The sequence below is a fragment of the Taudactylus pleione genome, unplaced genomic scaffold (assembly GCF_031769625.1).
Source record: "Taudactylus pleione unplaced genomic scaffold, aTauple2 ptg000055l, whole genome shotgun sequence".
Taxonomy (NCBI): domain Eukaryota; kingdom Metazoa; phylum Chordata; class Amphibia; order Anura; family Myobatrachidae; genus Taudactylus; species Taudactylus pleione.
In genome coordinates this window covers 7,490,235-7,514,721 of record NW_028284457.1, presented here as the reverse complement: position 1 = coordinate 7,514,721, position 24,487 = coordinate 7,490,235, and the positions used below count along the sequence as shown (strand labels likewise).

At 43.0% G+C, this 24,487-nt stretch overlaps 1 protein-coding gene across 1 annotated transcript in view; it reads left to right on the top strand.

The window, feature by feature from the left end:
* The window catches only part of GRID2 (glutamate ionotropic receptor delta type subunit 2), a 1,139,199-nt gene that overhangs the window by 980,796 nt on the left and 133,916 nt on the right, over window positions 1–24,487 (top strand). The window contains exon 14 of the mRNA XM_088464469.1: window positions 15,182–15,348. Within this exon, the coding sequence (XP_088320595.1) occupies window positions 15,182–15,348 (167 nt within the window). The remainder of the gene's footprint in view (window positions 1–15,181; window positions 15,349–24,487) is intronic.

Below are 24,487 nucleotides of genomic sequence, written 5' to 3'. Positions count from 1 at the left end.
CACCTGTCCCGGGACCCGAGGTTGAGAGGGGCCCCATGGTTCTGAGGGGCATCTAGCGGGGCCGTGGAACCTAAATGTGTTTTACCTCCTGACCGCACCGGCAATTCATCCAGCACTGTGCAAAGAAATGCAGCCGATCAGTGTATCACCCCCTCGTCCGCAGTGGCCCACTCCGGCGACTAGCTCCCCCTCCTCTTCAGCTAACCCTGTCACCTGATGCGCTATATCAGGTGACAGTGCTCTGCAGGGGCGTCATCACATGCGACTGTGTGTGGCGCGCTGTCTCTTCTGACTGTGCGCACTCTCTTCTGTCTCCCTGCCTCCTGCCTCCATGCAGCCACGGCCACCTAGGGAGAGATAAAGGAGGCGAGAGCAATCCTGTCTCGTGACCTGACACCTTCCCGACCCCCGAGGCAGCCGCAGCAGCAACAAGCGTGTGGTAAGTTTATTGTTGCTTCTTACACTATATACATGTAGAGAGAAAGAGAATATATTTATATATATATATATATATATATATATGTATATATATATATATATATATATATATATATATATATATTCAATAGAGAGGGCACTCACCAGTTCAAGTTGTGCAAAGTTTTCTCAAGAACAACTAGAGATTACAACATGGTACATGGTCATTTTAGCTTTTGGTGATCCTGTACCATGTTGTAATCGCTGCATGTCTTGGTAAAAGGCCTATGGGAACAAAATGCATGTGCCATGAGTTTATTATAAAGAAGCTTTTGCACAACTTGAACTAGTGAGTGACCTCTCTATTGACTGTATTTGTTTTGAACCAATGAATTGGAAATTCCTGTGTGGTACACCCCCTCAGCTGGCTACCATTGAACGAGACTGACATGGGACTATATATATATATATTTTACACACCGACAACTTTCATTGGTTCAAGTTCAGAACATGGGGTACACTAAAGGTGGGTACACACTGGACAATGTGTACCGGAACGATGTGACGGCCCAACGGTCCGACATATCATACCAATGGTACATATCTCAATGATCTAATGAATGATTAAATGATCTCTCGTTCAAATCTTCATTAACATGAATGGGTATGCATGCGATTTCGTCAGCTTTGATGTGCAGCACATCAACCTGGCAACGTTGCATGCGACCGCTGGAACGCACATAACGTGCATTCACATTGCATATTGCAAGATATGTCGTTACGATTTGGCCAAATCGTAACAACATCGTCCCAGTGTGCACCTGGCATTACTGTATTACTGTGTTTTATATTGCTTAATGTATTAGCACATGCAGGAGAGGGATGTGTGATTGCAGGGGTAGAGGGTGGTGATGTGGGGGGTGGTCAAGGGGGGCCCCCAGAGACACCAGTGTATATATATATATATATATATATATATATACATCGATACCAGTGGCGTAACTTCATCCCAGGTGCCCGGAGGCAAGATAAATGTTGGTGCCCCCCCCAAACTAAAAGTTGCCCCCAGTAGTGAGGCCCCTGTAGTTGCCCCCAGTAGTGAGGCCCCTGTAGTTACCCCAGTAGTGAGGCCCCTGTAGTTACCCCCAGTAGTGAGGCCCCTGTAGTTACCCCCAGTACTGAGGCCCCTGTAGTTACCCCCAGTAATGAGGCCCCTGTAGTTACCCCCAGTAGTGAGGGCCCTGTAGTTTCCCCCAGTAGTGAGCACCCTGTAGTTGCCCCCAGTAGTAGGCCCCTGTAGTTGCCCCCAGTAGTGAGGCCCCTGTAGTTACCCCCAGTAATTAGCCCCTGTAGTTGCCCCCAGTAGTAGGCCCCTGTAGTTGCCCCCAGTAGTAGGCCCCTGTAGTTGCCCCCAGTAGTGGGCCCCTGTAGTTGCCCCCAGTAGTGGGCCCCTGTAGTTGCCCCCAGTAGAGGGCCACTGTAGTTGCCCCCAGTAGTAGGCCCCTGTAGTTGCCCCCAGTAGTGATGGCCCCCTCCGCACGCGCACACACAAAAAAAACAAACAAACAAACACTTACCTTTATCCCCGCTCCAGTGCTGCTGCCGTCCATCCCTGGTGTCTGCTCCTCGGCACTATGGGAGTGACGTCATTACGTCACTCCCATAGTGCACTGCGGGACCCGGAAGACGGAGCTCACTCCTGAGCTCCGTCCCCGGCATCCGCTCCTCGGCACTATGGGAGTGACGTTATGACGTCACTCCCATAGTACACTGCAGGACCCGGAAGACGGAGGGAGCTCCGTCCTCTGGCTACCGCCAGGAGGATAGGAGCCGGGCGCCCGCTGGTAATACACTCAGCAGGCGCCCGGCAAATGGAGGGTGCAGGGGTGCGACTGTACCCCTTGCACCCTCCGTAGTTGCGCCAAAGGAGGTGGAGCGCCGATCAGCGGCACTCCTTCTCCATGCAGCTCCCGGGGACAAAGGAGCCAGGTGCCCCCTTCAGGGCAAATGACTCCATTGTCTCTGGGAGTTCCGCCACTGATCGATACAAAGGTGCAGCACTCCTGGCTCTTGAACAATGAAAAATACCGGCTTAGTGAAAAGCAATGTTTCAGTGCTCGTTTAATCAGGCACTGTCATCAGGTGTAGAAAATACAAAACAAAACACTCCTTAAATAATATACATACCATCACCACGTGCATGGTAATTCCGGACACAGGGCTTCTCCCCGGCGCGGACGCGCATAGCTAGTGACATCATCACTAGACGGCGAGTAATTCGTGACACACCCATCACCATGACAACAGAAATATCAATAATACAAAGCGCAGCATCTCATCTATAACCAATGCTATACCAACACTAATAGCAGTAACGCACATACCATGTAATACTAAAATAATTAAACTAATTATGCTCCAGAGAATCTCCGGTCAGCGGCACATATAGTAACATCCTTATAATATCAATACTGGCAAAATGAAAACAACGTGTGCATATAACAATATAACCTTGGTAAGTATAATAGTATCTACCTGACACATATATTAGAATATCTAAAAGTACATCCATAGCACCTAGATAAATTATACACAAGTAATCAGTCTAAGAATATATCCATATATTTACCATGGTATTACATGGAGTATTACATGGTATGTGCGTTACTGCTATTAGTGTTGGTATAGCATTGGTTATAGATGTGATGCTGCACTTTGTATTATTGTTATTTCTGTCATGGTGATGGGTGTGTCACGAGTTATGCGCTGTCTAGTGATGATGTCACTAGCTATGCGCGATCGCGCCAGGGAGAAGCCCTGTGTCCGAAATTAGCGTGCACGTGATGATGGTATGTATAGTATTTAAGGAGTGTTTTGTTTTGTATTTTCTATGCCTGATGACAGTGCCTGATTAAACGAGCACTGAAACGTTACCTTTCACTAAGCCGGTATTTGTCATTATTCAAGAGCCAGGAGTGCTGCACCTTTGTATTGATGTACGTGAGTAACTTTGTGTGGGCACCCGGCCAAGTATATACCAGTAGAGCGGGACCATACTTGTATTGTTCACATATATATATATAGCGGCCAGGTGATGGTTGCGACCGGGCTTGCGACGAGACCCTTGTGGTAGGGTCTCGTCTGCCGCAAGCCCCAGTGAGCTAATAGAGCAGGAGTGATGTCAGTAGGGCCGCCCCCAAACGTTCCTTTGGGAACACCTCTGTTTGGCAAGCCACACCCCCGACCCGCCTACAAAACGGGGTGAGCTGTCGATCAACATCGACAGCCGCCCCATTTGTAGCAAGCCCCGGAGCAAGTGCGCACTGCCCGGCCATCGACCCACTTGCGGGTGCTATGCGCTTGCGAGCGGGTCTGAATCACGCCCTTTGTCCATACCTAAATTTAAAGATGATCCTGAATAATTACTAGTCAACCAGTTTTCTGAACACAGATATATGCATCTTTTTCTGTTTCTCTCTTTATATCTATCTATCTATAAAGTTAGAGTGAGGTCTCTGTTTCACCATGGCTGATGTCTCTGAGATTTCAGTGACGTTAATATAATTTTTATTAGAATGTTGTTTTTTTACACCTCATAATGAATCTATACAAGTGAACTTGCTCAATTCTCTATAAATCCCATAAAGACAATAACTATAGTTCTGGATAGTCCAGACTGCTACATTTGAATTTGGTCTTAGGGCCTGATTCACTATGGATTGCAACTGCGATTGCAATAGCGATTACACACGCAGTCTCACTGCAATAGTATGCTATTCCATTGTGATCACTATGCCGTCACAGCACAACATAAAGACGCCCACTTTACCTTACACACATCAGTAATACTTAGCAAGACTACGAAACCATTGGTAACATGGAGCACCATCGCAGCCTCACGCACACAAGCTCTGGCCTTACTCAGAAATTGCTAACTTCATTGCACGCTATGAGTACTCAAGCTACGTAGGGCATCACAGTGGATACTTTATGCACACCCCTGTAAAGGCATTTGAACGCACTGACACGCCTGCGTTTCACTGACCACTACCCCGTCACCACGCACTTCCTGTCAATCATTCTGCGATGGGTCTGCATAGTTACTGCGATCGCAGTCCCGATCGCAGTGGCTGGTTCACACATGCACACTTAGATGCATACGCATGTGCAAAAGGCAAAAATTGGCCGATTGCGCCCATTATCGCAGTTGCGATCGGTAGTGAATTAGGCCCTTAGATCTCTCTCTTTTTTATATAGTAACAGGAACCATAAGAGATTCAAACAGCCATTCCCAGTTTCAGTGTGCCAACTAAGCATAATTAGGTGGCTAGCACTGGGTGGGGACTCTCCTTTCTCACTCCGGGAGGTTTCAGAGTGGGTGAGATATAAGGTACAGTTTTTATTGAAAATATTTTTTTTCATATTGGGGATGCAAAAAGTAAAAATAGTGGGGTGAGGAACAGGCAGGGGCTTATAGGGGACAATCACAAACAGATATAGATACAAGGACAAAATACCATCTAAACCAGAAAGATGGGGGTGTTGCAGCTGTTGAATAAGGTGTTCTCATAGTCTCCATGGTAAGGTTGAAATGGATTTTGATTATAATCTTGTAGATGCTAGGAAGCAGGTGATGTTTGCAGTATCTGATTGGAGCATGAAGGGCCCACTGGAGGAATGCAGTGGTAGGGTCCCATGCTTTGGGGTGTGGTCAGTTACCACATGGAATGAGGCCAGTCACCACAGAGGTTTGGACAGAGACCATGTAACTGACCCTATAATAGATGAACAATGTATAATGTGAGTGCACAGTCTATAACCTGACATTAGAGCAAACGGTGGGGCCCTCAGGCAGTAGGGCACACTGGAGATTTTCCCTGTACCCCTGTGGGCCAGTCCAACCCTGCTTAATTCCATTGGCTGTTCTTCTGTTTTTTTAGCAATTGTGCTTTAATAAAACTTGCAATACTATAAAACAGAATGCTTGCTTCCTTTAGGAGCGTATTCAATTGGGGGCGAAGTAAACAACCTCATGCTCCCCGCACCCAATTTTGGATTATTGCAAGGGCTGCTTACATACTCACTCATATTCACTCACAAACACTCACACACACTTACATACTCACCCTGCTATAGAAGACCTGGCTCCCGACGCTGGATGCAGAAGACAGCGCTTCGGAAGGTGAGTAAATAAGTTCTAATTAAGCTAATTGGAGACTTCCAATAGCTTAATTAATCCTCAGGGGGGGGTGCAGCCGGGGTCCCAGAGCAAGTCCCGCTGATTTTTCCTAATATTAATGATTTTAGGAAAAATCAAACTTGCTCTGAAGGTGTGAGAAAAATGTCCCATTGTCAATCACCTTATTGAATAGCAAAACTCTGCAGCTGCTGGAAAAACCCTGCACCCCAGGTTTTTAAATTTTCATGTTCGCAATTGGATATGCCCCTTAAAGTTTGAATATAAAAGTGTTGCCAGTAAAATAATTATAAGTTTGTGCCATGCTATAAACTGCATTGTTTTTGACAATGGCAGTGCATGAATGTGACCTTCTCTGGTTTATAATGGATTAGGCTGTTAAAAGAAACAGACTGATTCAGGCTGGCAGAGTTAGCATTTGAAGTTTTGTTTCCACAGATGCTGCAAAACCTCACAGAGATTTTCTGCATGAACTGAAGGTTGTCTTTAGTTTTCTATGTCACTGATTTTTCTCCAGTGCTCTCAAATTTGTTACATTATGAATATTGTTGAAATCTGTTATATGACAGCTTCAATTTTAGCAGATGGAAGTTTACTATAAAAGTTGGCATTCATTTCTGTAGTTTCATATATGATATTTTTGTTACAACGTATTTTTCAAAACTCTTTTACAGTAACATCAATAAACATCTATTAATATATGCATATTTTTTTAAATGTTAGATTTCAACTGCAATTATTTTTCTGCTTTTAATATGTTATTAAAAATGTCAAATTAAAATACAAGAAAATAAAAAGCTAGTGGAGATGTTGCCCATAGCAACAAATCAGATTCTACTTAACATTTATCTAGCACCAGAAGATAATAGCTAGAATCTGATTGGTTGCTATGGGCAACATCTCCACTTCTAAAAATACTCACATTAGTAAATGTACCTCTACATGTGCAATATCACATGACCTGGTCTCAAAGTAAGTTCTCCCTGGAAATTCCATTTGTATTTCTTTCCTCCATATATGAATATATGAGAATAAAAATGTATAAAAATATGCTGGTATCCTCATCCTCAGAACATGAGAAGAAAATGAATGCGGAGGCACAATACCTCTTTTTTACCTGTTCAGAGAGTGAAAAGTAAGGTGAACAAAGTAAATCAGTTACAGGACCGGCCCTGGTCATAGGTGACCATACGCAGTTGCCTAAGGCGACCCAGCTCCAGAGTAGGCACCCAGGGTGGACTTCAGGGGCGTAGCTAGGGGGGCAGGCTGAACAAGCCAGGGGAGCGGCAGTGCCATAATCAGATGAAAAGAAGTGTGATGATAAATCATCACCCTTCATATATGTGGCGCTGTGGAGGCTCAGAGTGCAGGAAGGAGGGAAGCGGGTCAGTGGAGGGTGATGCAGAGCTGGGAGGAGGACACAGGCTGGCCAAGAGGGGAAGGTAGGTGAGTTGGGAAGAGGAGGTAGGTGGGCAAGAGAAGGAGGAGGCAGTGGGAGGAGGAGGGAGGTGGGTAATCAAGGAGGAGGTAAGCGGTAGGCTCCACAATTTCATCTTCCAAAATGTGTTTTCTCTTGATCTTTCTCTTTATAAAGGACAGGAATTACTCTGCACCCAAGTCATGCTGTTGACCCTGCCCAATTGCAAGTGGATCATACTGAGTGGTTGACATCACAGCTTCTCTCAGATTATACCCAGGATTTAAAAAATATTTCAATTCATTCCAGACCAAAGGCGCATTATAAGATAGATATTTTTTACTATGGCAGAGATAGAAGTACTATTAAGTATAATAAAATAATTATTTTTGAAATGAATCTATACTCCCTATGAGGCTGATGCAGAAGTAAATGCTAGTCGACCATAATTGTTCCTGAATTATATATATATGAGACTAAATGTGTATATTCATATGCTGAGTTGTACATTTCCCAGCAACTGAACACCCCTATCCATACTCTTGGGGGGTATATTTACTAAAGTGAGAGTTTTTAGAAATGGAGATGTTGGCCTTAGCTACCAATCAGATTCTACTTAACATTTAACTAGCACCTTCTAAAATATTTTAGCTAGAATCTGATTGGTTGCTATGGGCAACATCTCCATTTCAAAAACTCTTGCTTTAGTAAATATACCCCTTGGTGTTATAGCTGTCATAATTATCAGAGCATACTTACAACAGCCCTATGCTTGGTGCATAAGCACTCAATTCCGCTAACCTGCACTATATGAACTTTGCCGCATGCGAACGCTTCATTACTACCCAGATATGTGTTTTTAGCATGAATGGAGATGTGACTGGGTTGTGTAAGACTCATCAACACCCATGGTTGTGTATGCTCTGCTCTAGACAATGCACAGTGTAAGAGCATGCATGATACCTCCAAAAAACAGACTTTCATTCAACTGTACATCAACCCCAATATACAGTACACAGACATTAAAAACACACTTAATGGTAACTATTGAGCATCCTCTCTATATTTTACTGTCAGTTCCAGCAGAGACTATAGGGTTATATTTACTAAACAGTGTTTTTACCTGCATTTTTGTCATGGAATCTAAAGCATCAATTTTTTAAAAGACAATTTATGCCATGTACGGCCTTTAATAAAAATTGTTGCTTTGAATCCCAGGGCAAAACTTGCAAAAAAAGATTTACTAAATTTACCTCTAGATGGCTAATGTTAATGGCTGGTGTAAATTTGAGTTTGCAGACCGGAGAATTGGAGGAAACTGATGAACCGCATGTAGAATATTAAAAAACAAAGTATGGTTTTATAAAACCCAATTTATGAACAATTTAAAACACTTATACAGTATTGTGCTGAATCACAGAAATATTCAATGTTAATAGACACTGGACAGAATCTCTCTCTATATAAAATATTTGTATTTAATTAATATATTAATTATATATATTTTTCTGGGAAACCTAAGTTTTAAGATATTTTAGACAAAATAATTATTATGATTTCTATAATCTATTAACCATTAGTTGTGTCAGGTTATGTCTGTGAAAAAAAAAAGACAAGAAACTACAGAAAGCTATAAATATATGCAAAGAGTGAAACAGTAACTTTGGAGTTATAGGAGCATAAAAAGCAGGAAAGTGTGACAAATGCTAAGTCTTGTAAAATGTCATGTTTTACTTTACGATTTAACTGGCAAAGCAGCAGCTCTTCACTGTTTACTGCCTCAATGCATCCCCCAGTATTTGTGTTTAGATGTATTTATACTGTGTAAATTACCTCAATAATAAAAGCTGAATAGTTTACTTTAAAATAGATTCCAGTGATTTGTTGCATTTTCTGTTACCAGCTCATGCACTGGAAATCACCAACATTAGTTGAATCAGGCTGTTAGGAAGTTCATTAAGTATTAAGTAGGCTTTTTGTTATTTGTGTTATCTTATTATACAACTCAGATTGTAATTGTAAATAAAGAAGTTATCATAATGTTTGCATGTTAGAAAACATTCCGCTATATAGTTTCATATGTAGCACATTTATTTTCTAAAAACAATGCACCTGTTTTGTGATAAATTAATAATTCCATTCATGGCGGCAGAGGGCACTTCAGCTGTAAATGAGCCAATTGTGTGCTGGGGAGAGTGACTAGAGAGGAAGCTATGACCTTCTTTTGCTGAAGCTGTGGAGCGTGGGGGCCCAAGAAGCAGCAACACAGGCATCTGAGAATAGTCTCTTCAGTCCTGTCTGCACCCCACCGTCACTGATGTACAATGACGTAGATGGGGTTTTAGAGGTGTGATTCTCTGTGTCCTCCTCATTTTGAGATATGCTGGATTGCACTAAATGATCAAAAAAAGGTGCTTAATTTGTATGTTAAGGTAAAATCGTTGACCAGACAGCAATGGAAACATTGACACATAGGCCCAAGTGGTGAAGAATAGCATAAAGCAGTATTTTTGGGTGAAAAGAAGTTGTCCTGTCAAATTTGTGGTACCTGAAAATGGGTGCTAGCATATTTTAATGTGTCTTAAGTGCAGTTTTAATAAAAGTGAAATTACACCCTCATAAAAGCACCTGCAATCCCAAAAACACTTGACCCCTTCTTAGAGCACCCCCAGATCCTTATTTCGCTAGTTTGTGAAGTTGTCCCCGCACTTTGTGCTTTTCCAACCCAAAATTCAAAGTACTTTTTTTGGGGTGTTCTTTTGCTTTTTTCCTGGAATTTGTTGACGCAGTTATCCTTTGGGAGGCTGTCCCAAGTGTTCTGAGTGGTTTCCCCACCTTTGCACCTCAAAATTAAAATGTTCATTTCTTTTCTCCTGCTTTTCAGAGGCGAATCTTTTTCACCTATTACATTGCATTGCATTGACTTTTCGCGTACGCGAAAAGCGGATGGATATTGATGGATATTGAATAGGGAGCTAAGTTTCCGACAGGCGAAAAGACGCAATCGGCGATACTTTTTCGCTGATCTCGACTTTTCGCTTCTAATTGAATACGGCCCATAGTAGTAGTTAATACATAAAAAAACTGTACAAATACATACTAATCATAGTATACAATTACAACAAAAACAAGACAAATATTTTAGTACAAGAAAACTCTTGTGTCAAGAGTAAAAACCATTAGCTTTAATGCATTCTTTGAAGCTAATGAAATGGTGAATGGCATAAGGACTTTAAAATTAATTTAAAAAAGATTCAAGGTGCTGATCAGAAACTAAGTGAAGTCCTTGACATTGCTAAAGCCCATAATTGGCTCAATCACAGTCAGCATTACAGCATAAAGAATACAGAAAACAAAATACTTATCGTAGCCAAAATAAAGCTCTTGACATTACAAAAGCTCACAAAGTAGCATAGATGCCATTAAGACATCAAAACATATTGAAACGGCTACAGCAAAACACAATTATGGTCATGCAGTGACAAAATAGATGGCTACACATCTATTTTGGTGAAAATTCATGTAATGGCAGTGGCAAGCTTGGCAGCGGATATTGTTTTGTATGGGGTGAGGACTCTTTGGCCCATATTCAATTATCTGCAATGTGTAGCTGTGATGTTTGGCTGCACACATTGTGGAAAATACTGTACACCAACATCAATCATTTTCCTGCACATCTTTATGGTGTACCTAAGGTAAACTATTTTTTAATATGTCTGTTCCATATTATAATTTTTAAACTACATTGTGCTATAAGTATGTGGATTGATTTAACTTATACGATTAGCCTGTGCTCACTTTATGAGAGTGTTGTGGCTAGATAATCGATATATAAAAATTAATGATAGCAATGGTACGTAAAAACAGTGGTATTTATTAATTCTTAATAGAGCTCTTATGGATCTAAATATTAATCTAAAATAAATAAACAGACTCACATTGATACATGAGGGAAAGGAAATAGGAAGGGAGGGAAAAATAAATGGGAAGGGATGGAAAATATAAAAAAAATATTTTTTATATAAGAAAAAAATAACAGTATAAAAATAAAATTGGCAAAAATAAGTGTCCAAAGTAGCCTCAGTGGTCAGGCAATAATCAAAAAGTAGAAAGAGTTTGAAAAATATGCCAATCGAATGAGAAAGGAAGAAATGGTTCTTTCATGTAAAAATAGAAAAGTTCAATGGAATTCAATTAAAATCATTGTATCCAAATATACAAGTAGCAAAATTAGGATGAATGTGCACTTGATAATGTTAGATAGGATTAGTCATCTGTTGTACAGCCAATATTTAACACATCAGCTGCTGAGGCAAGTTCCGTGAAGCGGTCAGACCCATATGTTGTTAAGGAATTGGTATGATCTACCGTCGGATGCAAGTCCGGCGGTTGGAATCCCGACAGCGGCTGCCCGACATGGGTGAAAATCCCGATCATCCCTAGGTAAGTATTTACTAACCTAACCTCCCCCCCCTAACCTTAACCCTCCTTAGGGGTGCCTAACCCTAACCTTCCCCACAGTGCCTAACCCTAATCCCCCCTCTAAGTGCCTAAACCTAACCCCCCCTTCCCCGCCACCTAAACCTAAGTCCCCTGGGGGGTGCCTAACCCTAAATCCCCCCCGGGGTGCCTAACCCTAACCCTCCATCCCCCTAGCCTAACCCTAACCTCCCGGGGGGTGCCTAATCCTAAGTCTCCCCCGGGAGCCCTAAACCAATCCCTCCCCCCCTGCGGCTGTCCACACTCGGCGCCCGGGATCACTTCGATCGGGATGCAGGGTGCCAGTCTCCCGGCGTCGGTAAAATGACAGGCGTCTAGATTTAGATGCCTGTAATTTAACCCTCGCCGGGATAAAGCAGTCGGGAGGCCGGCCGTCTGGATTATGTCTGCCGGCTTCCCGACTGCATACCGTTGTTAATACACAAGGCTGTCAGTCCTGCAGTGACTGACAGTCCTTCCAGTACTGTTGTAATGGTTGGTAAGAACTGGGCTAGCACTCCTCTAAACTGTGGTGGCAGGCAGTGAGAGAGCAATCCCTAAGGTAGTGGCTTCAGGGGTCTGGTAGTGTGCAGAGTATGTGGGCAGAAAGCGCAAGAAGTGGGTCCGCCGCTAACACTGGGCTTTACCGCTCGTGTCCGGCACTATCAGCTTCCCCATCACAGCACATCTTCCTAATATACCTTACCCGCGGCTCAGTAGAATAATGCCGGTAGCCGCTGTGGATGTCTCCGCAGTTTAGAGGAGCGCTAGTCCAGTTCTTCTCAACCATTGCAACAGTACTGGAAGGACTGTCAGTCACTGCAGGACTGACAGCCTTGTGTATTAAATTTGCACTTTGGCAAAACTATGTATCACTGCAGATGAGACAAATTTAAATTGTTAATCTGCAATTTAAAAATCAAGCTGTCGAGCATTGGTTAACTACGTGCCAATATTTACCCTACATGCAATATATAAAAAAATAATATTTGAACCCCTTGCAGTTCAACATTGCTTGTTCCAGATACAAAGTTACATGTTTTTTTTTTACTTTTGCTTCCAACTCAGAATCAGCCCAATAGAACTCAGCAGCAAGCTGAGTATAATCTGCTCTTGGTGGCTCCGAGCTTCAAGTAAGAAGTATGTCCAAACTAGAGATGTGCGGGTTTGGTATTACTTGGATTTACTCGGTTCTTTACGCCAAAATTATCGCAAGTTCGGATTTATTTTATTGGCTATCCAAAACACATGATAGCCGATAGCCAATAAAATGCTGGTTTTGAGATCTGAGTGAAACCAAACCCACACATCTCTAGTCCAAACCTAGTGGTATATTTACTAAAGTGAGAGTTTTTAGAAGTGGAGATGTTGCCCATAGCAACCAATCAGATTCTACTTAACATTTATCTAGCACATTCTAAAAGATAATAGCTAGGATCTGATAGGTTGCTATGGGCAACATCTCCACTTCTAAAAACCCGAATTTTAGTAATTATACCCCCTATAAACTACATGGAGGGTGGTTGTCTAAAAGTAGACTTACCCTTTTTATGACGTGAAATAATCTCTTGTCTTGTCTGGGCTAGCAGTTTCCTGACAGATAAAACTTAAACAGACTTTGTAATAATACTATAAATGCCAGAATAGAGCAAATTCCCTCCCTATTACTCACCATTCCAGCAAACCAAGCTAACTATGAAGTTATTACAAATGTCCAGATCAAGTGAAAGATTTGGATAAGTACTACCTGGGTGATGGACACAATGCTTAGAGAAGTTTCCTGGGGTGTGGTATAAGAAGTTGATATTCAGAATGTCAACATGTTCTAAATATCGCCACTCATATAATGTCAAAATTGATGGATTGCTGACATTGTGACAGTAGGTATTTAGATCATGCGATTTGCTATCTTGTTAACTAATGGTAAAAACCTGACCCTAACCCCGACCGCAGCCTAACCATAGCCCTAACATTAACAGCAGTCTAACCCTAACCATAAATTGGGAAAAAAATTGGCAGTTTACATTCACAGTCACATTCACAGTCGACATTCTGTCATTAAATGTTTACATGTCGACATTCTAAATGTCGTTCTTCTGAACATATTCCATGTCCCTGCATTCTCTCACAGCATTTATTAAAGTTAACGCTTTCCCTATGCCCCCTTACTTTTTGTTCACTTACAATTCTTAGCTATCTAGCTATATATTTGTTATTTCATGATATGTGAGTCAAGACCAACTGTAAAATCTCTGCTTAATATTCAAAATGGTGATAGGAGAAGCTAGAATGACTTTTTCCATCTCAGGAAGGACTTTTCTGAAACAGCTTAGCGGATTCCCTCATATAAAATTAAACACATCATGCTGTTGTGTAACCAAATACTTCCACATTCACTTTTTATCAGCAGAACCTTGGGGTGTTTTTTTTTCTTTGCCTTTTGCATAATAAATACTCCAAACATGAATGTTGCATTTGTATTTATTTTAAACAATAGAATGTGTAATATTTGCATTACTAGTCAGAAATAAACAATGCATATTACTGGTGACAAAAATCTCTAGCTGTGGTCCTCTCATAATGACATCCCAGAATGCACTATGTTCATAGCTATTGACCGGATTTAGAAATGCATGCAATGTCGATGTCAGAAGCAGTGGACCGAAAGCCTGCGATGAGTTAGGGACGGCGGTTTCAAAGTGAGTGACAGGTAATCAGAGTTTGGGGGTGTAACGGAATGTGGCTAAAAAAATGCGGGAGTGTCAGGGCCATTTACTGGGTGTGCCCTAGTGAGCCTCTGTGAATTCATATGCAGCTGCAGAGTCCCCAGTGTGAGACAAACATTCAGAGACAGCATAGGGTTGTTTAGTTTGATTGATGAGCAGCCATTTTGTGACCGATGTTCACAAAGTTTCCTCTTCTGTACGCAAGCAGCGGATGTGAGATTCTGGAGGTGGGCATCTCTGTGCACAATACATTAGCTGAATCATTAGCAAATTTTCGCAGAACTGCTGCAAATGGAATCACAGTCGTGCCAGAAATTACACGCATCTCTGAATCATGGATCGATTAACTGACTAACTGCTAATAAGGATACAAAAATCTACAAATAGCAGCATAATAAACATGATCAACAAGTATTCTAAATTTTAAAAAATCAACTGTAACCTATACATCATAAAACATATACTGGAACAGACAGCATTTAACTAAAGATATGTTGTATTCATTGTGTTATTCAACTGGATAGGTTCATGGAAAGATTGTCTTCTGGGCAGCTATGAATAGTTATAAATACTCTTATTAAAGAAGGTGTAAATGTCTCATGTACTGTCTTACTAAAACACCTTCTCAAATCAAATCAAAAGAAAAAGGGATCATTGATTATTCACAAATACATATATAAAATGTTCCATATAATGGCAGAATGTGGTCTGACCCCATGGGATAAGGGTTCTGCACCAAGTGTCAGAATTAATTTCCTGTTTGTCCACAAATATTATGTAATGACACTATGGGGAAAATTCAATTCCTGACATCAATTCGATGTGCCATTCCGGAACAATACCTTGCTTCCTGCCATCATTGCAATGTCTTATGTACAGTATTCTGCATGTGACAAGATGTACAGTGTATGACATTCACTTCTATTGTATGTTGTCCTCTTACAGGTGAAACATGGAAATTATGCTTTTGTGTGGGACGCTGCAGTGCTTGAGTATGTAGCAATAAATGATCAAGACTGTTCCTTTTACACAGTAGCCAGCACAATTGCAGACAGAGGCTATGGCATAGCACTGCAACACGGCAGTCCGTACAGGGATATTTTCTCTCAAAGGTAAGGTATTTTTGTTATTGGTACACAGTCACCAAAATCAAACAGCAAGACAATCCTTTATTATTTTATTTAGGGTTATTTTTCTGAATGAATGTACTCACATTCCTCAAATAGAGCAAGTGTGTGGAACTTTTATAAGAGCTCGTTACTGTACATTCATTTTTTTCAGTTATTAAAGTAAAAACCTAGTAATGCTACAATGTTGTCTGACTTTTTGGTTTTCGCTTCTTATGGTACATATCCAATTTTAACGTAAGTAGTTAAAATTATCTTGACTTAAAGAGTGTACTGATAAGTTTTATTACTGTATGTTGTCAAGGAAAAAGTCCAATTAAAAGTTTCTTATAGCTCTGTAGAAATTTGTGATATTCTATGACATTTTAGTCAATGGCAGCTAATAACTTTGCTTATGAAAGCCTGTGCTCTGCTGGAATGTATGGCATTGTAAGAAACAGAGAGCGAAATACAAAAGGGAAGATTTAAATCTAAGAAATATGACTTTTACGTAACAGGAATGTACTCAGCTATGGCACCCAGCTTTGTGTGATTGTCAAATCATTTAAAACTCCGTAGATGCTTGTATCCAGGTCAATATGTGCAATATACCAATTTGCAGGATCTTGTCTGCTTTGCATTTTAATTAATTAGAAACTATACAATATTGACTTTTGCGAAGATTACCCAATGATAACCAGTCATTTTATTACCTGGCTTAGTAAAAAAAAAAATAGCCCGTGGGCTGGTCAGTGCAATACTGTTCAGATGGCACTGACATATCTATAATAAGTATGGGCATCGGAAGGGGGGCAAGGGGGTGCACCCTCCCAAACATTTCAAAGTAGCGACGGCCCGTGGATTGTCAGGGGCTTTGCTTTAAAGTAATAGGCTGCACAGCACCTGCACCGTATGGAGGAGGAGGTGTAATGTGCCGAACTTTAAGTTAAAACACCCCACATTACAGCCCTGACAGTCCGTGGCCACCACTGAGGTAAGGGTAGTGGATAGATCCCCTTCTGTAGCCTTAGGTAAGAGGATGGGTGGGGCGGTGCTGGAATGATTTTATGTTGCCCCCCCAACATAAAATCATTCTGACGCCCCTGATAATGGGTGCAGGGTGTGCTTTACAATGCTCACCCTACATCCATTGACTATATACATAGCTTACGGCCACCGCTGCAGAAATCACCAAGAAAATGGGTCCAGCATCATTTTCCCAGAGATATGCGCATGTACACAGTGCCAGAGTGTTCATTGTGCATGTGCCGGCACAAGGGGGGGCACGCACGGAGACTGCACATGGGCCCCTCCTCGGTTAAAATGCCCTGGCAGGTGGGCTTCAAAGAACAGAGGGCCTGATTCAGACCCGCTTGCGAGCGTTGAGCGATCGCAAGCAGGTCGATGTAGGGCCAGTGCGCATGCGCACGAAGGACCCGGCTCCGTCGTGTGCATACGCGAGACCCGGATAGCGATGGGCAAGCAGTCGCTATGGGTCTCGCTACAAAGGGGGTGTGCTGTCGATGGTGAGTGACAGCACACCCCCTTTGGTGGACGTGCTGGGGGCGTCACTGGCCAGCCCATGGGAACGCCTACAGTCTGGGGCCGGCCCCACTGACATCACAAGTGATGTCAGTGGGAGTGCTTTTGGCGCTGATAGAGCCAAAAGCTCTCCAGGGCTTGCAGCAGATGAGACCCTACCACAAAGGTCTCGTCGCAAGCCCGATGGTCGCGATGGTCTTGACCATCGCAACCATCTTTTTGGCCGCTAGCTATAGCTGTGGGTGGGAACCCACAGCTATGCGAGCGGCCAGGAGGCCACTCTAAAATCAGGAAGGAGGGCACTGATTCAGAGCGAGCGCTCTGTCAGGGCATCCGGTTCCGAATCAGGGCCAGAGTGCCCCCTCCCAAAGGCCAACAGCTCAATGCTGAAAAGTACTGGGGCACTTTCTGACCTTGGGCCTGATTCAGATTTGGGAATAGAGTAAGATATAGCAAGTAACTGTGCAACTTGGTAAACCATGCTGCACTGCAGGAGGGGCAGATTTAAAATGTGCAGAGAGAGTTAGATTTGGGAGGGGCGTGTCCAAACTGAACTCTAAATTGCAGTGTGCAAATAAAGCTGTCCAGCATTTGTGAGCTACATGGAACAGCAGCCAGTATTTACCCCACATGCAAAAAATGTATGGGCCTGATTCAGAGATGGACGGCAATACGATCGCAGTTACGATTTTGCATTCAACGCAGCTGTGAAAATATGCAAATAGTTAAATAGCTTACCCGAGCATAAAGATGTCCACCGCTGCCTTCTCATATGTGTACAACATTGCAAACCTGGTATATATCGGTAACATTGAGCGGCCATCTTGCCCTTGCTGAAGGTCTGACCAGCTCTCCTGACATGCAGAGGGTTCTCATGCTGCATAGGAGATTGCAAGGGCTAATTTATGGCGCACGTGTGAAATAGGGCATGGCTTAGTCGAAGGGGGCATGGTATCGCTCTGCGAAGCCATGCCCCCTTATGTGCACCGGTCTTGGGGGAGTTACTGTGCCCCATTCTCAGCACACAGTGGGATTATCCAGCACTCCTGCAGCTGCTGGGGCAGCCCACAGTCTCTCCCCTGCCTCTCTCTGCATTCTGACTTCTTGGTGACACCATCTGACAGGGTGACACCAAAATAGCAGAGCAGCTCTACTATTTTGGTGTCACCCCCTCGGATGGTGTCACCTGGTGCGGGCCACACCCCCGCACCCACCTAGTGACGCAAGTGGCAGCATTTAAACAGTCAGACACGCCAGCGTTTTATTAACCACTCCCCATTACCTCCCCCAAACACTGACAACCTGTCACTCACTTTGTGATGGGTTCATATGTGTGTCTGTAATCGCAATAAGATCGCTGGGCACACCCAGTGTGGCTTATATGCATGCAAAATGGCAAACAATCGCTCAATCTGCGCACATAATCACCAATTTGTCCATCTCTGAACCAGACCCTATGTATGTGCACCTCTTGCATTTCAACATGGTTTGTCCGACTCCAGATATACAGTTACTTGCTCTATCTTACTCTGGGCCTGATTCACTACGGATCGCTATTGCGATTGAAGCTGCGATTACGCATGCAGACCTGCTCAGAAAATATGCTAATGTTTGCAGTCGCAAAGCCAGCATAGAGATGCCAAAATTAATTCTACAGTACTTGTTTTTTTTCTTTTGATTAACAGTTTCTTAGTTTTAATCAACTTTGATTGATTGATTGTAGAATATCTTAGGGGAAATGTATCAAACCTTGGAAAGAGATAAAGTGGAGAGCGATAAAGTACCAACCAGTCAGCTCCTAACTGTAATTTTTCAAACACAGCCGTGAAGTGACTGTTAGGAGCTAATTAGTTGGTACTTTATCTCTCTCTACTTATCTCTCTCCACGGCTTAGTACATCTACCTACATGTCTCTCTCTCTACTTTATCTCTCTCGCTAAGCTTTGATACATCTCCCCATGTTATGCATTTAAAATGCTTTTATTAATAACTGAGGGCCTGATTCACTACCGATCACAACTGTGATTGCAATAGCGATTATGCATGCAGTTCCACTGCAATAGTATCCTAATCCATTGCGATCGCTATGCCGCCACAGCATAACATAAGGAGACCTACTTTAACTTACACACATCCATAGTGTTTAGCAATACTGCGAAACCATCAGTACAATCGAGTACCATTGCAGCCTCACGTACACTTGCACATGGTCTGACCTTACCCAGAAATTGCTAACTTCCACGCACGCTATGAGTCCTCAAGCTGCGTATGGCATCAAAGTGGATAATTTATGCACGCCCATGCAACGGCGTTCATACACACTGGCACGCCTTCATTCACCCAACCACCCCCCCATCACGTTCCACAAATGGCACTTCCTGTCAGTCACTTTGCGATGGGTCTGCGTAGTCACTGCGATTGCAGTCCCGATCGTAGTGGCCGGTTCGCGCACACACACTGTGATGCATATGCATGCATAGGCAACAATCGTCCGACTGTCTGCATAATCGCAGTTGCGATCAGTAATGGATCAGTCCCTTATTATGAATAATTGCATTACAATATTTAGATTTAAAATATATTTGGCAATAACTCTAAGCAGTAGGAAAATACCAAAAATAAAGAAACAATGGGCCTGATTCATTATGGATCGCAACTGCAACAGTGTACACAGATCGGCCGATGGTGTGTACTGCGCATGCGTATGCACCACAGTGGGCATATGTGAGTTGGCATTGCAATCGCACTGCGATCACCTATGTAGAAACAAAGTCATCGCAGATCAAGGGACGGGATGTCAGCGTTTGAGGGTGGTTATGGGTGAATGGTCAGAGATACACAGGCGTGCCAGTCCATTTGAACACCATTGCGTGGACGTTCATAATTTATCCACTGCAACGGCATACGCAGCTTGAGTACTTACTGCGTGCGACGAGGTTAGCAATTTCTGAGTCAGGTCAGACCTGTTGTAATTGTGCGTGAGGGGCCGATGTTACTGGATGTTTCCGAAGTATACGCAGGACTGCAAGGTATTACAGATGTGAGAAAGCGGTAGTGGGCGTCTCTATGCTGGCTTTGCAACTGCAAATATTAGCATATTTTTGCAGCAGACTTGCGTGCGTAATCGCAGCTGCGATCGTAATAGCTTTCCGTTGTGAATCAGGCCTTATTATTTTTTGTAAGAATATTTTTTTTTTGCATACTGTAAAATAATAAACTGTTGTGTATAATATTAATATTGAGTCATATAGTCATTTTCTGGTGGCAATCTAATGTGAGTGACTTTCATTCTGGTGAACCATTTATTTGTGTTAAGCAATCCTTTATCTGTATCTCTTTGTGCACTAGAATACATCAAATGAATTGCAGTGTTTATTTGTACTTGATAGATTCTAGGCTCAGCATTGTATATATCATAGGTTAATATGCAACAAATCTAGATCCAGCATCATCTTGAATGAATAAAAAAAATCTAAAAATTATATTATGATATATCTAGACTTTTATACTTTTCAGCAAAATGTAATAGTTTGCTTCTTATTTCATCGCTAAGACTAAAATTTATTGCAATACAGCAATTTAACAAGAAGTATAGAAACACTCAACTGTGTGTATCGTTTTTTTTAACCCCTTTTGCTGCGGAGGACAAGTGTGACTCGTCTTCCATGTGTACAGTAAGATGGCGGAGGGTGAACCCCATTCGTCCACTGCAGTGAGTGACAAGAAATCTTAAAAAAAACTATCCTACCTGTCTCCCACCAGTCCTAACGACCAGTGGGGACTCTCGGCAGCCATTGGGTCACATCTACAGTACGTCACTTTTTGAAAAAAGTAAATGTAGAGGAAGGGACTTTAAGTCCTTCTAACTCCCCATCCCCACCACTTAGAATAATGGGGTACACTTGTTTAAGGAGGGGAGTGCTTTTTTCAATAGGTGTGCCCACATAAAATTTAATGTCTGGTGAACATACTAATCACCAGCCATTAATCCCCTACAGAAAAATTATGTATTCCATGCATGGGGGAAAATCTCCCCAATCCTGGCTACAATTAATTATTTTAGTATATGGTTATTATGCACCAGAAGGAAACATAAAAGTTAAAGGGTAAATAAAAAATTATGTTACATTGTTAAAATCATTATGCTGGATGCTATAACTAACTGGAATAACTCCTAATGTAATGTAACCATGAAAACATGATTGGCAACTAGGAAATATCTGTGAAACACGTAGATGACGGTTGAGGGAGTATCTGAGCAACAATTGGCTGCTGTCGGGACATTTGTGCAAAAGGTGGCTGGCATTTGGTGGTAGCTCTCTACCATACACCTGGCAAAGCATAGAATCTGTGCAGCATATCTTTGTTAACAGTAGTTATCTGTACAATATATGACTGTCAATTAATGTGCAAGTATATGGTAATGGAGGTGTTTAAATAAGACAGGAACAAACTATTCAAAGGAAAAATAAATACTGACATGAAAAAAACTGGTATGTACGACACTGCTTATGAGAGAGCTTACTCTATTTAATGGGTATAGATGACGAGCCATTGTGGGACAGCATGGAGATTTGAACAGTTGTGAGTAGTTCACCCATCAACTATGGTACAGGTTTCAACATGCACTAATTCTTTTGTTATTATGTCTGCATATGCACAATTGTTTGTTATCTAGTTTGTATCATAATGTTATACACCATATTTTATATATATCGGTATATGCACAATGTAAGGGACTGCCAAATTAGTCAGGGCCGCTGCCCCCCCCCCCTCCCCCTTTCCCTGCTACCGCCAACTCCCATGAGTCATGACTTACCTTATCGCCTTGAAGAATGCTCCTTCCATCTGGCTTCTTCGCCTCCAGGTCTGGCTGGCGCTGCTTCTCATGCGCCGCGGCTCCTCCGACCTCTTCCTTCCAGCGACGTTTCATGAGGTCACGCACACCGACTCCAAAGGGAAAAACATAGAGCAAGGGCAAACGCAGGATTTTCTGGGGGGGGGGGGTTCTAATATATATTTATTAAACACACACATACAGTATATAATATATACAATGTAACACGGGGTGTACAAATGGGGACACAAGACAGGCAGGTACTCAGGGCTGGCTGGACACTCATTAGGGGGCTTCCTGGACACAAATAAGGGGGCTTGCTGAACACATAAGGGGGGCTGGCTGGACACATTGGGGGTTGTTTGTACACACATTAGGGGGCTGGCTGGACGCAGAGAAATAGGGTCTGGCAGGATGCACATACAGGGCCTCATTCAGAGGCGGTAGGGTCTCGTCAACCTTAAGCCCCTCAAACAGAGCAGGAAGCTCCCCACTGACATCACTGATGATGTCAGTGGGGACGCCCACAAAACGGCAAGCGTTCCGAAAGGAACGCCTCCGTTTGGCCGGGCATGCCCCCTGCCCGCCCAGCAAACGGAGCGAGCTGTCAATCAACATCGACAGCTCGCTCCGTCTGCTTTGAGCACGTTAACGACGGGTGATCCGTCGTTAGCGGGGGCTCGCGCATGCGCACGACGAAGCAGTCTCCGTCGTGCGCATGCCCTGTGGACCAACATGGAGTCGGTTGCGAGCACTCAGTGCTCGCGACCGACTCTGAATAAGGTCCACAGTCCCAGACCCCACAATTTCTGTTGGCAGCCCAATATGTGTATTGATCAGTCAAAAGAGGACATACAGTTTTCTTAAGTGTATATTTAATTCCATTTTAATTATTTCATTCATACTTTAAGTTATGATAATTGACTTTTATAACATTATTTTGAGTACTGTACACAATGGCGACCAAGGCACTACATGGTTTCCATCCCATGCACCTGCTTTTACTGATGCTAATGCAAATCATTACAATGGCTGCAAAGCATTTTGCATATTAAAATGAAAATTACATTGAATTCCTGTAGCTGGCATGGAATTTTCTTCTATAAATGTAACAACGTTTATGAAGGCAATCATGGATAATGGGAAATGACTGTTCTTTGTGTTTCTCCTTAGGTTTTTGTTGGAATAGTAACAATGTAAATCATATATGTACAGCCAAAAAAATCTAACTACTCTTTTGACAGTGTTTAATATATTCAGGGGCCTGCTGTTTCTACTGCTAAAGAACAAGGAATGTTATAGTTGCTAATGATATTACTGTATCTCCTGCTGAGTCAGTGTTGTTCAGTTTTATTGAAAAGACGATTTACAGTGCTCATATAAGGAATATAGCAGAGCCTCCAAGATAGATGATCGCTGGCAGGCATAACATTTAGGCCTAACAGGGCTCTTGTGGGGAATAACTCACTAGTTACACAAATAAAACACTGACTAGAAAAGCAATGAGAAATGCATTTAAAACTGGATTTGTGGTTAGAAAGCCTGTGTAAATTTTAATTATATTGTATGCTCATTAATGTTGGAAACCATTTGGTTTCAATGGCTTCTAAGCACATAATTAACATTTTATGAATTTAAAGTTAAAAAGACCAGGAAGTACCTAGTCTGATTGGTCCAGAGAAAACTACTAGTTCATTTAACTTACTATCTGTCTTCTTCCTCTGTTTGCTGAAACCCCCTTTAATATTAAGCATTGACCCAATCAGGAAAAAGCATTGCTTTTTTGGGCAGCATGGTGGCATATTGGTAAGGGTTGTTTCTGAACAGTGGCCTCTCTGTGTGAAGTTTTTATGCTAACTCTGTGTCTGACCCCCCCCCCCTCCAGGGCTGGCGCTTCCACTAGACAAGCTTAGGCAGCTTCCTAGGGGCGCTGGCCAGTGGAGGGTGCTTCTGTGTCCTCCCTAACTACGGAGGGTGCAGGGGGCACGATTGCTATGGCGCGATCGCACCCCCTGCACCTTCCATTTGTTGGGTGCCCACTGATATTGTGTTACCAGCGGGCCCCCGGCTCCTATCTCTACACCCCACACCCCCCCCCTGGCACCAGTAGCAGCTAGAGGACGGAGCTCACTCCTGAGCTCCGGCTTCCAGATCCCGCAGTGCACTACAGGGGACACTACTGGGGTCATCATATGGGGGCACTACAGGGGCCTTACTACTGGGGGCATCATATGGGGGCACTATTGGGAGCACAGCAACTGGGGGTGCTACAGGGGCCCTTACTACTGGGAACACTTCAAGAGGCATTACTACTGGGGGCACTTCAGGGAACATTACTACTGGGGGCATCATATGGGAGCATCATATGGGGGCACTATTGGGAGCACAGCAACTGGGGGTGCTACAGGGGCCCTTACTACTGGGAACACTTCAAGAGGCATTACTACTGGGGGCACTTCAGGGAACATTACTACTGGGGGCATCATATGGGAGCATCATATGGGGGCACTATTGGGAGCACTACAACTGAAGGCACTACTGGGGCCCTTACTACTGGGGGCACTTCAAGGGGCATTACTACTGGGGGCACAGCAGGGAACATTACTACTGGGGGCAATACAAGGGCGTTACTACTGGGGGCACTACATGGGTATTACTACTTTGGCACTGGAGGGAGCATTACTGCTAGGAGCACTACAAGGGCATTACTACTGGGGGCACTGCAGGGAACATTACTACTGGGGGCACTGCAGGGAGCATTACTAC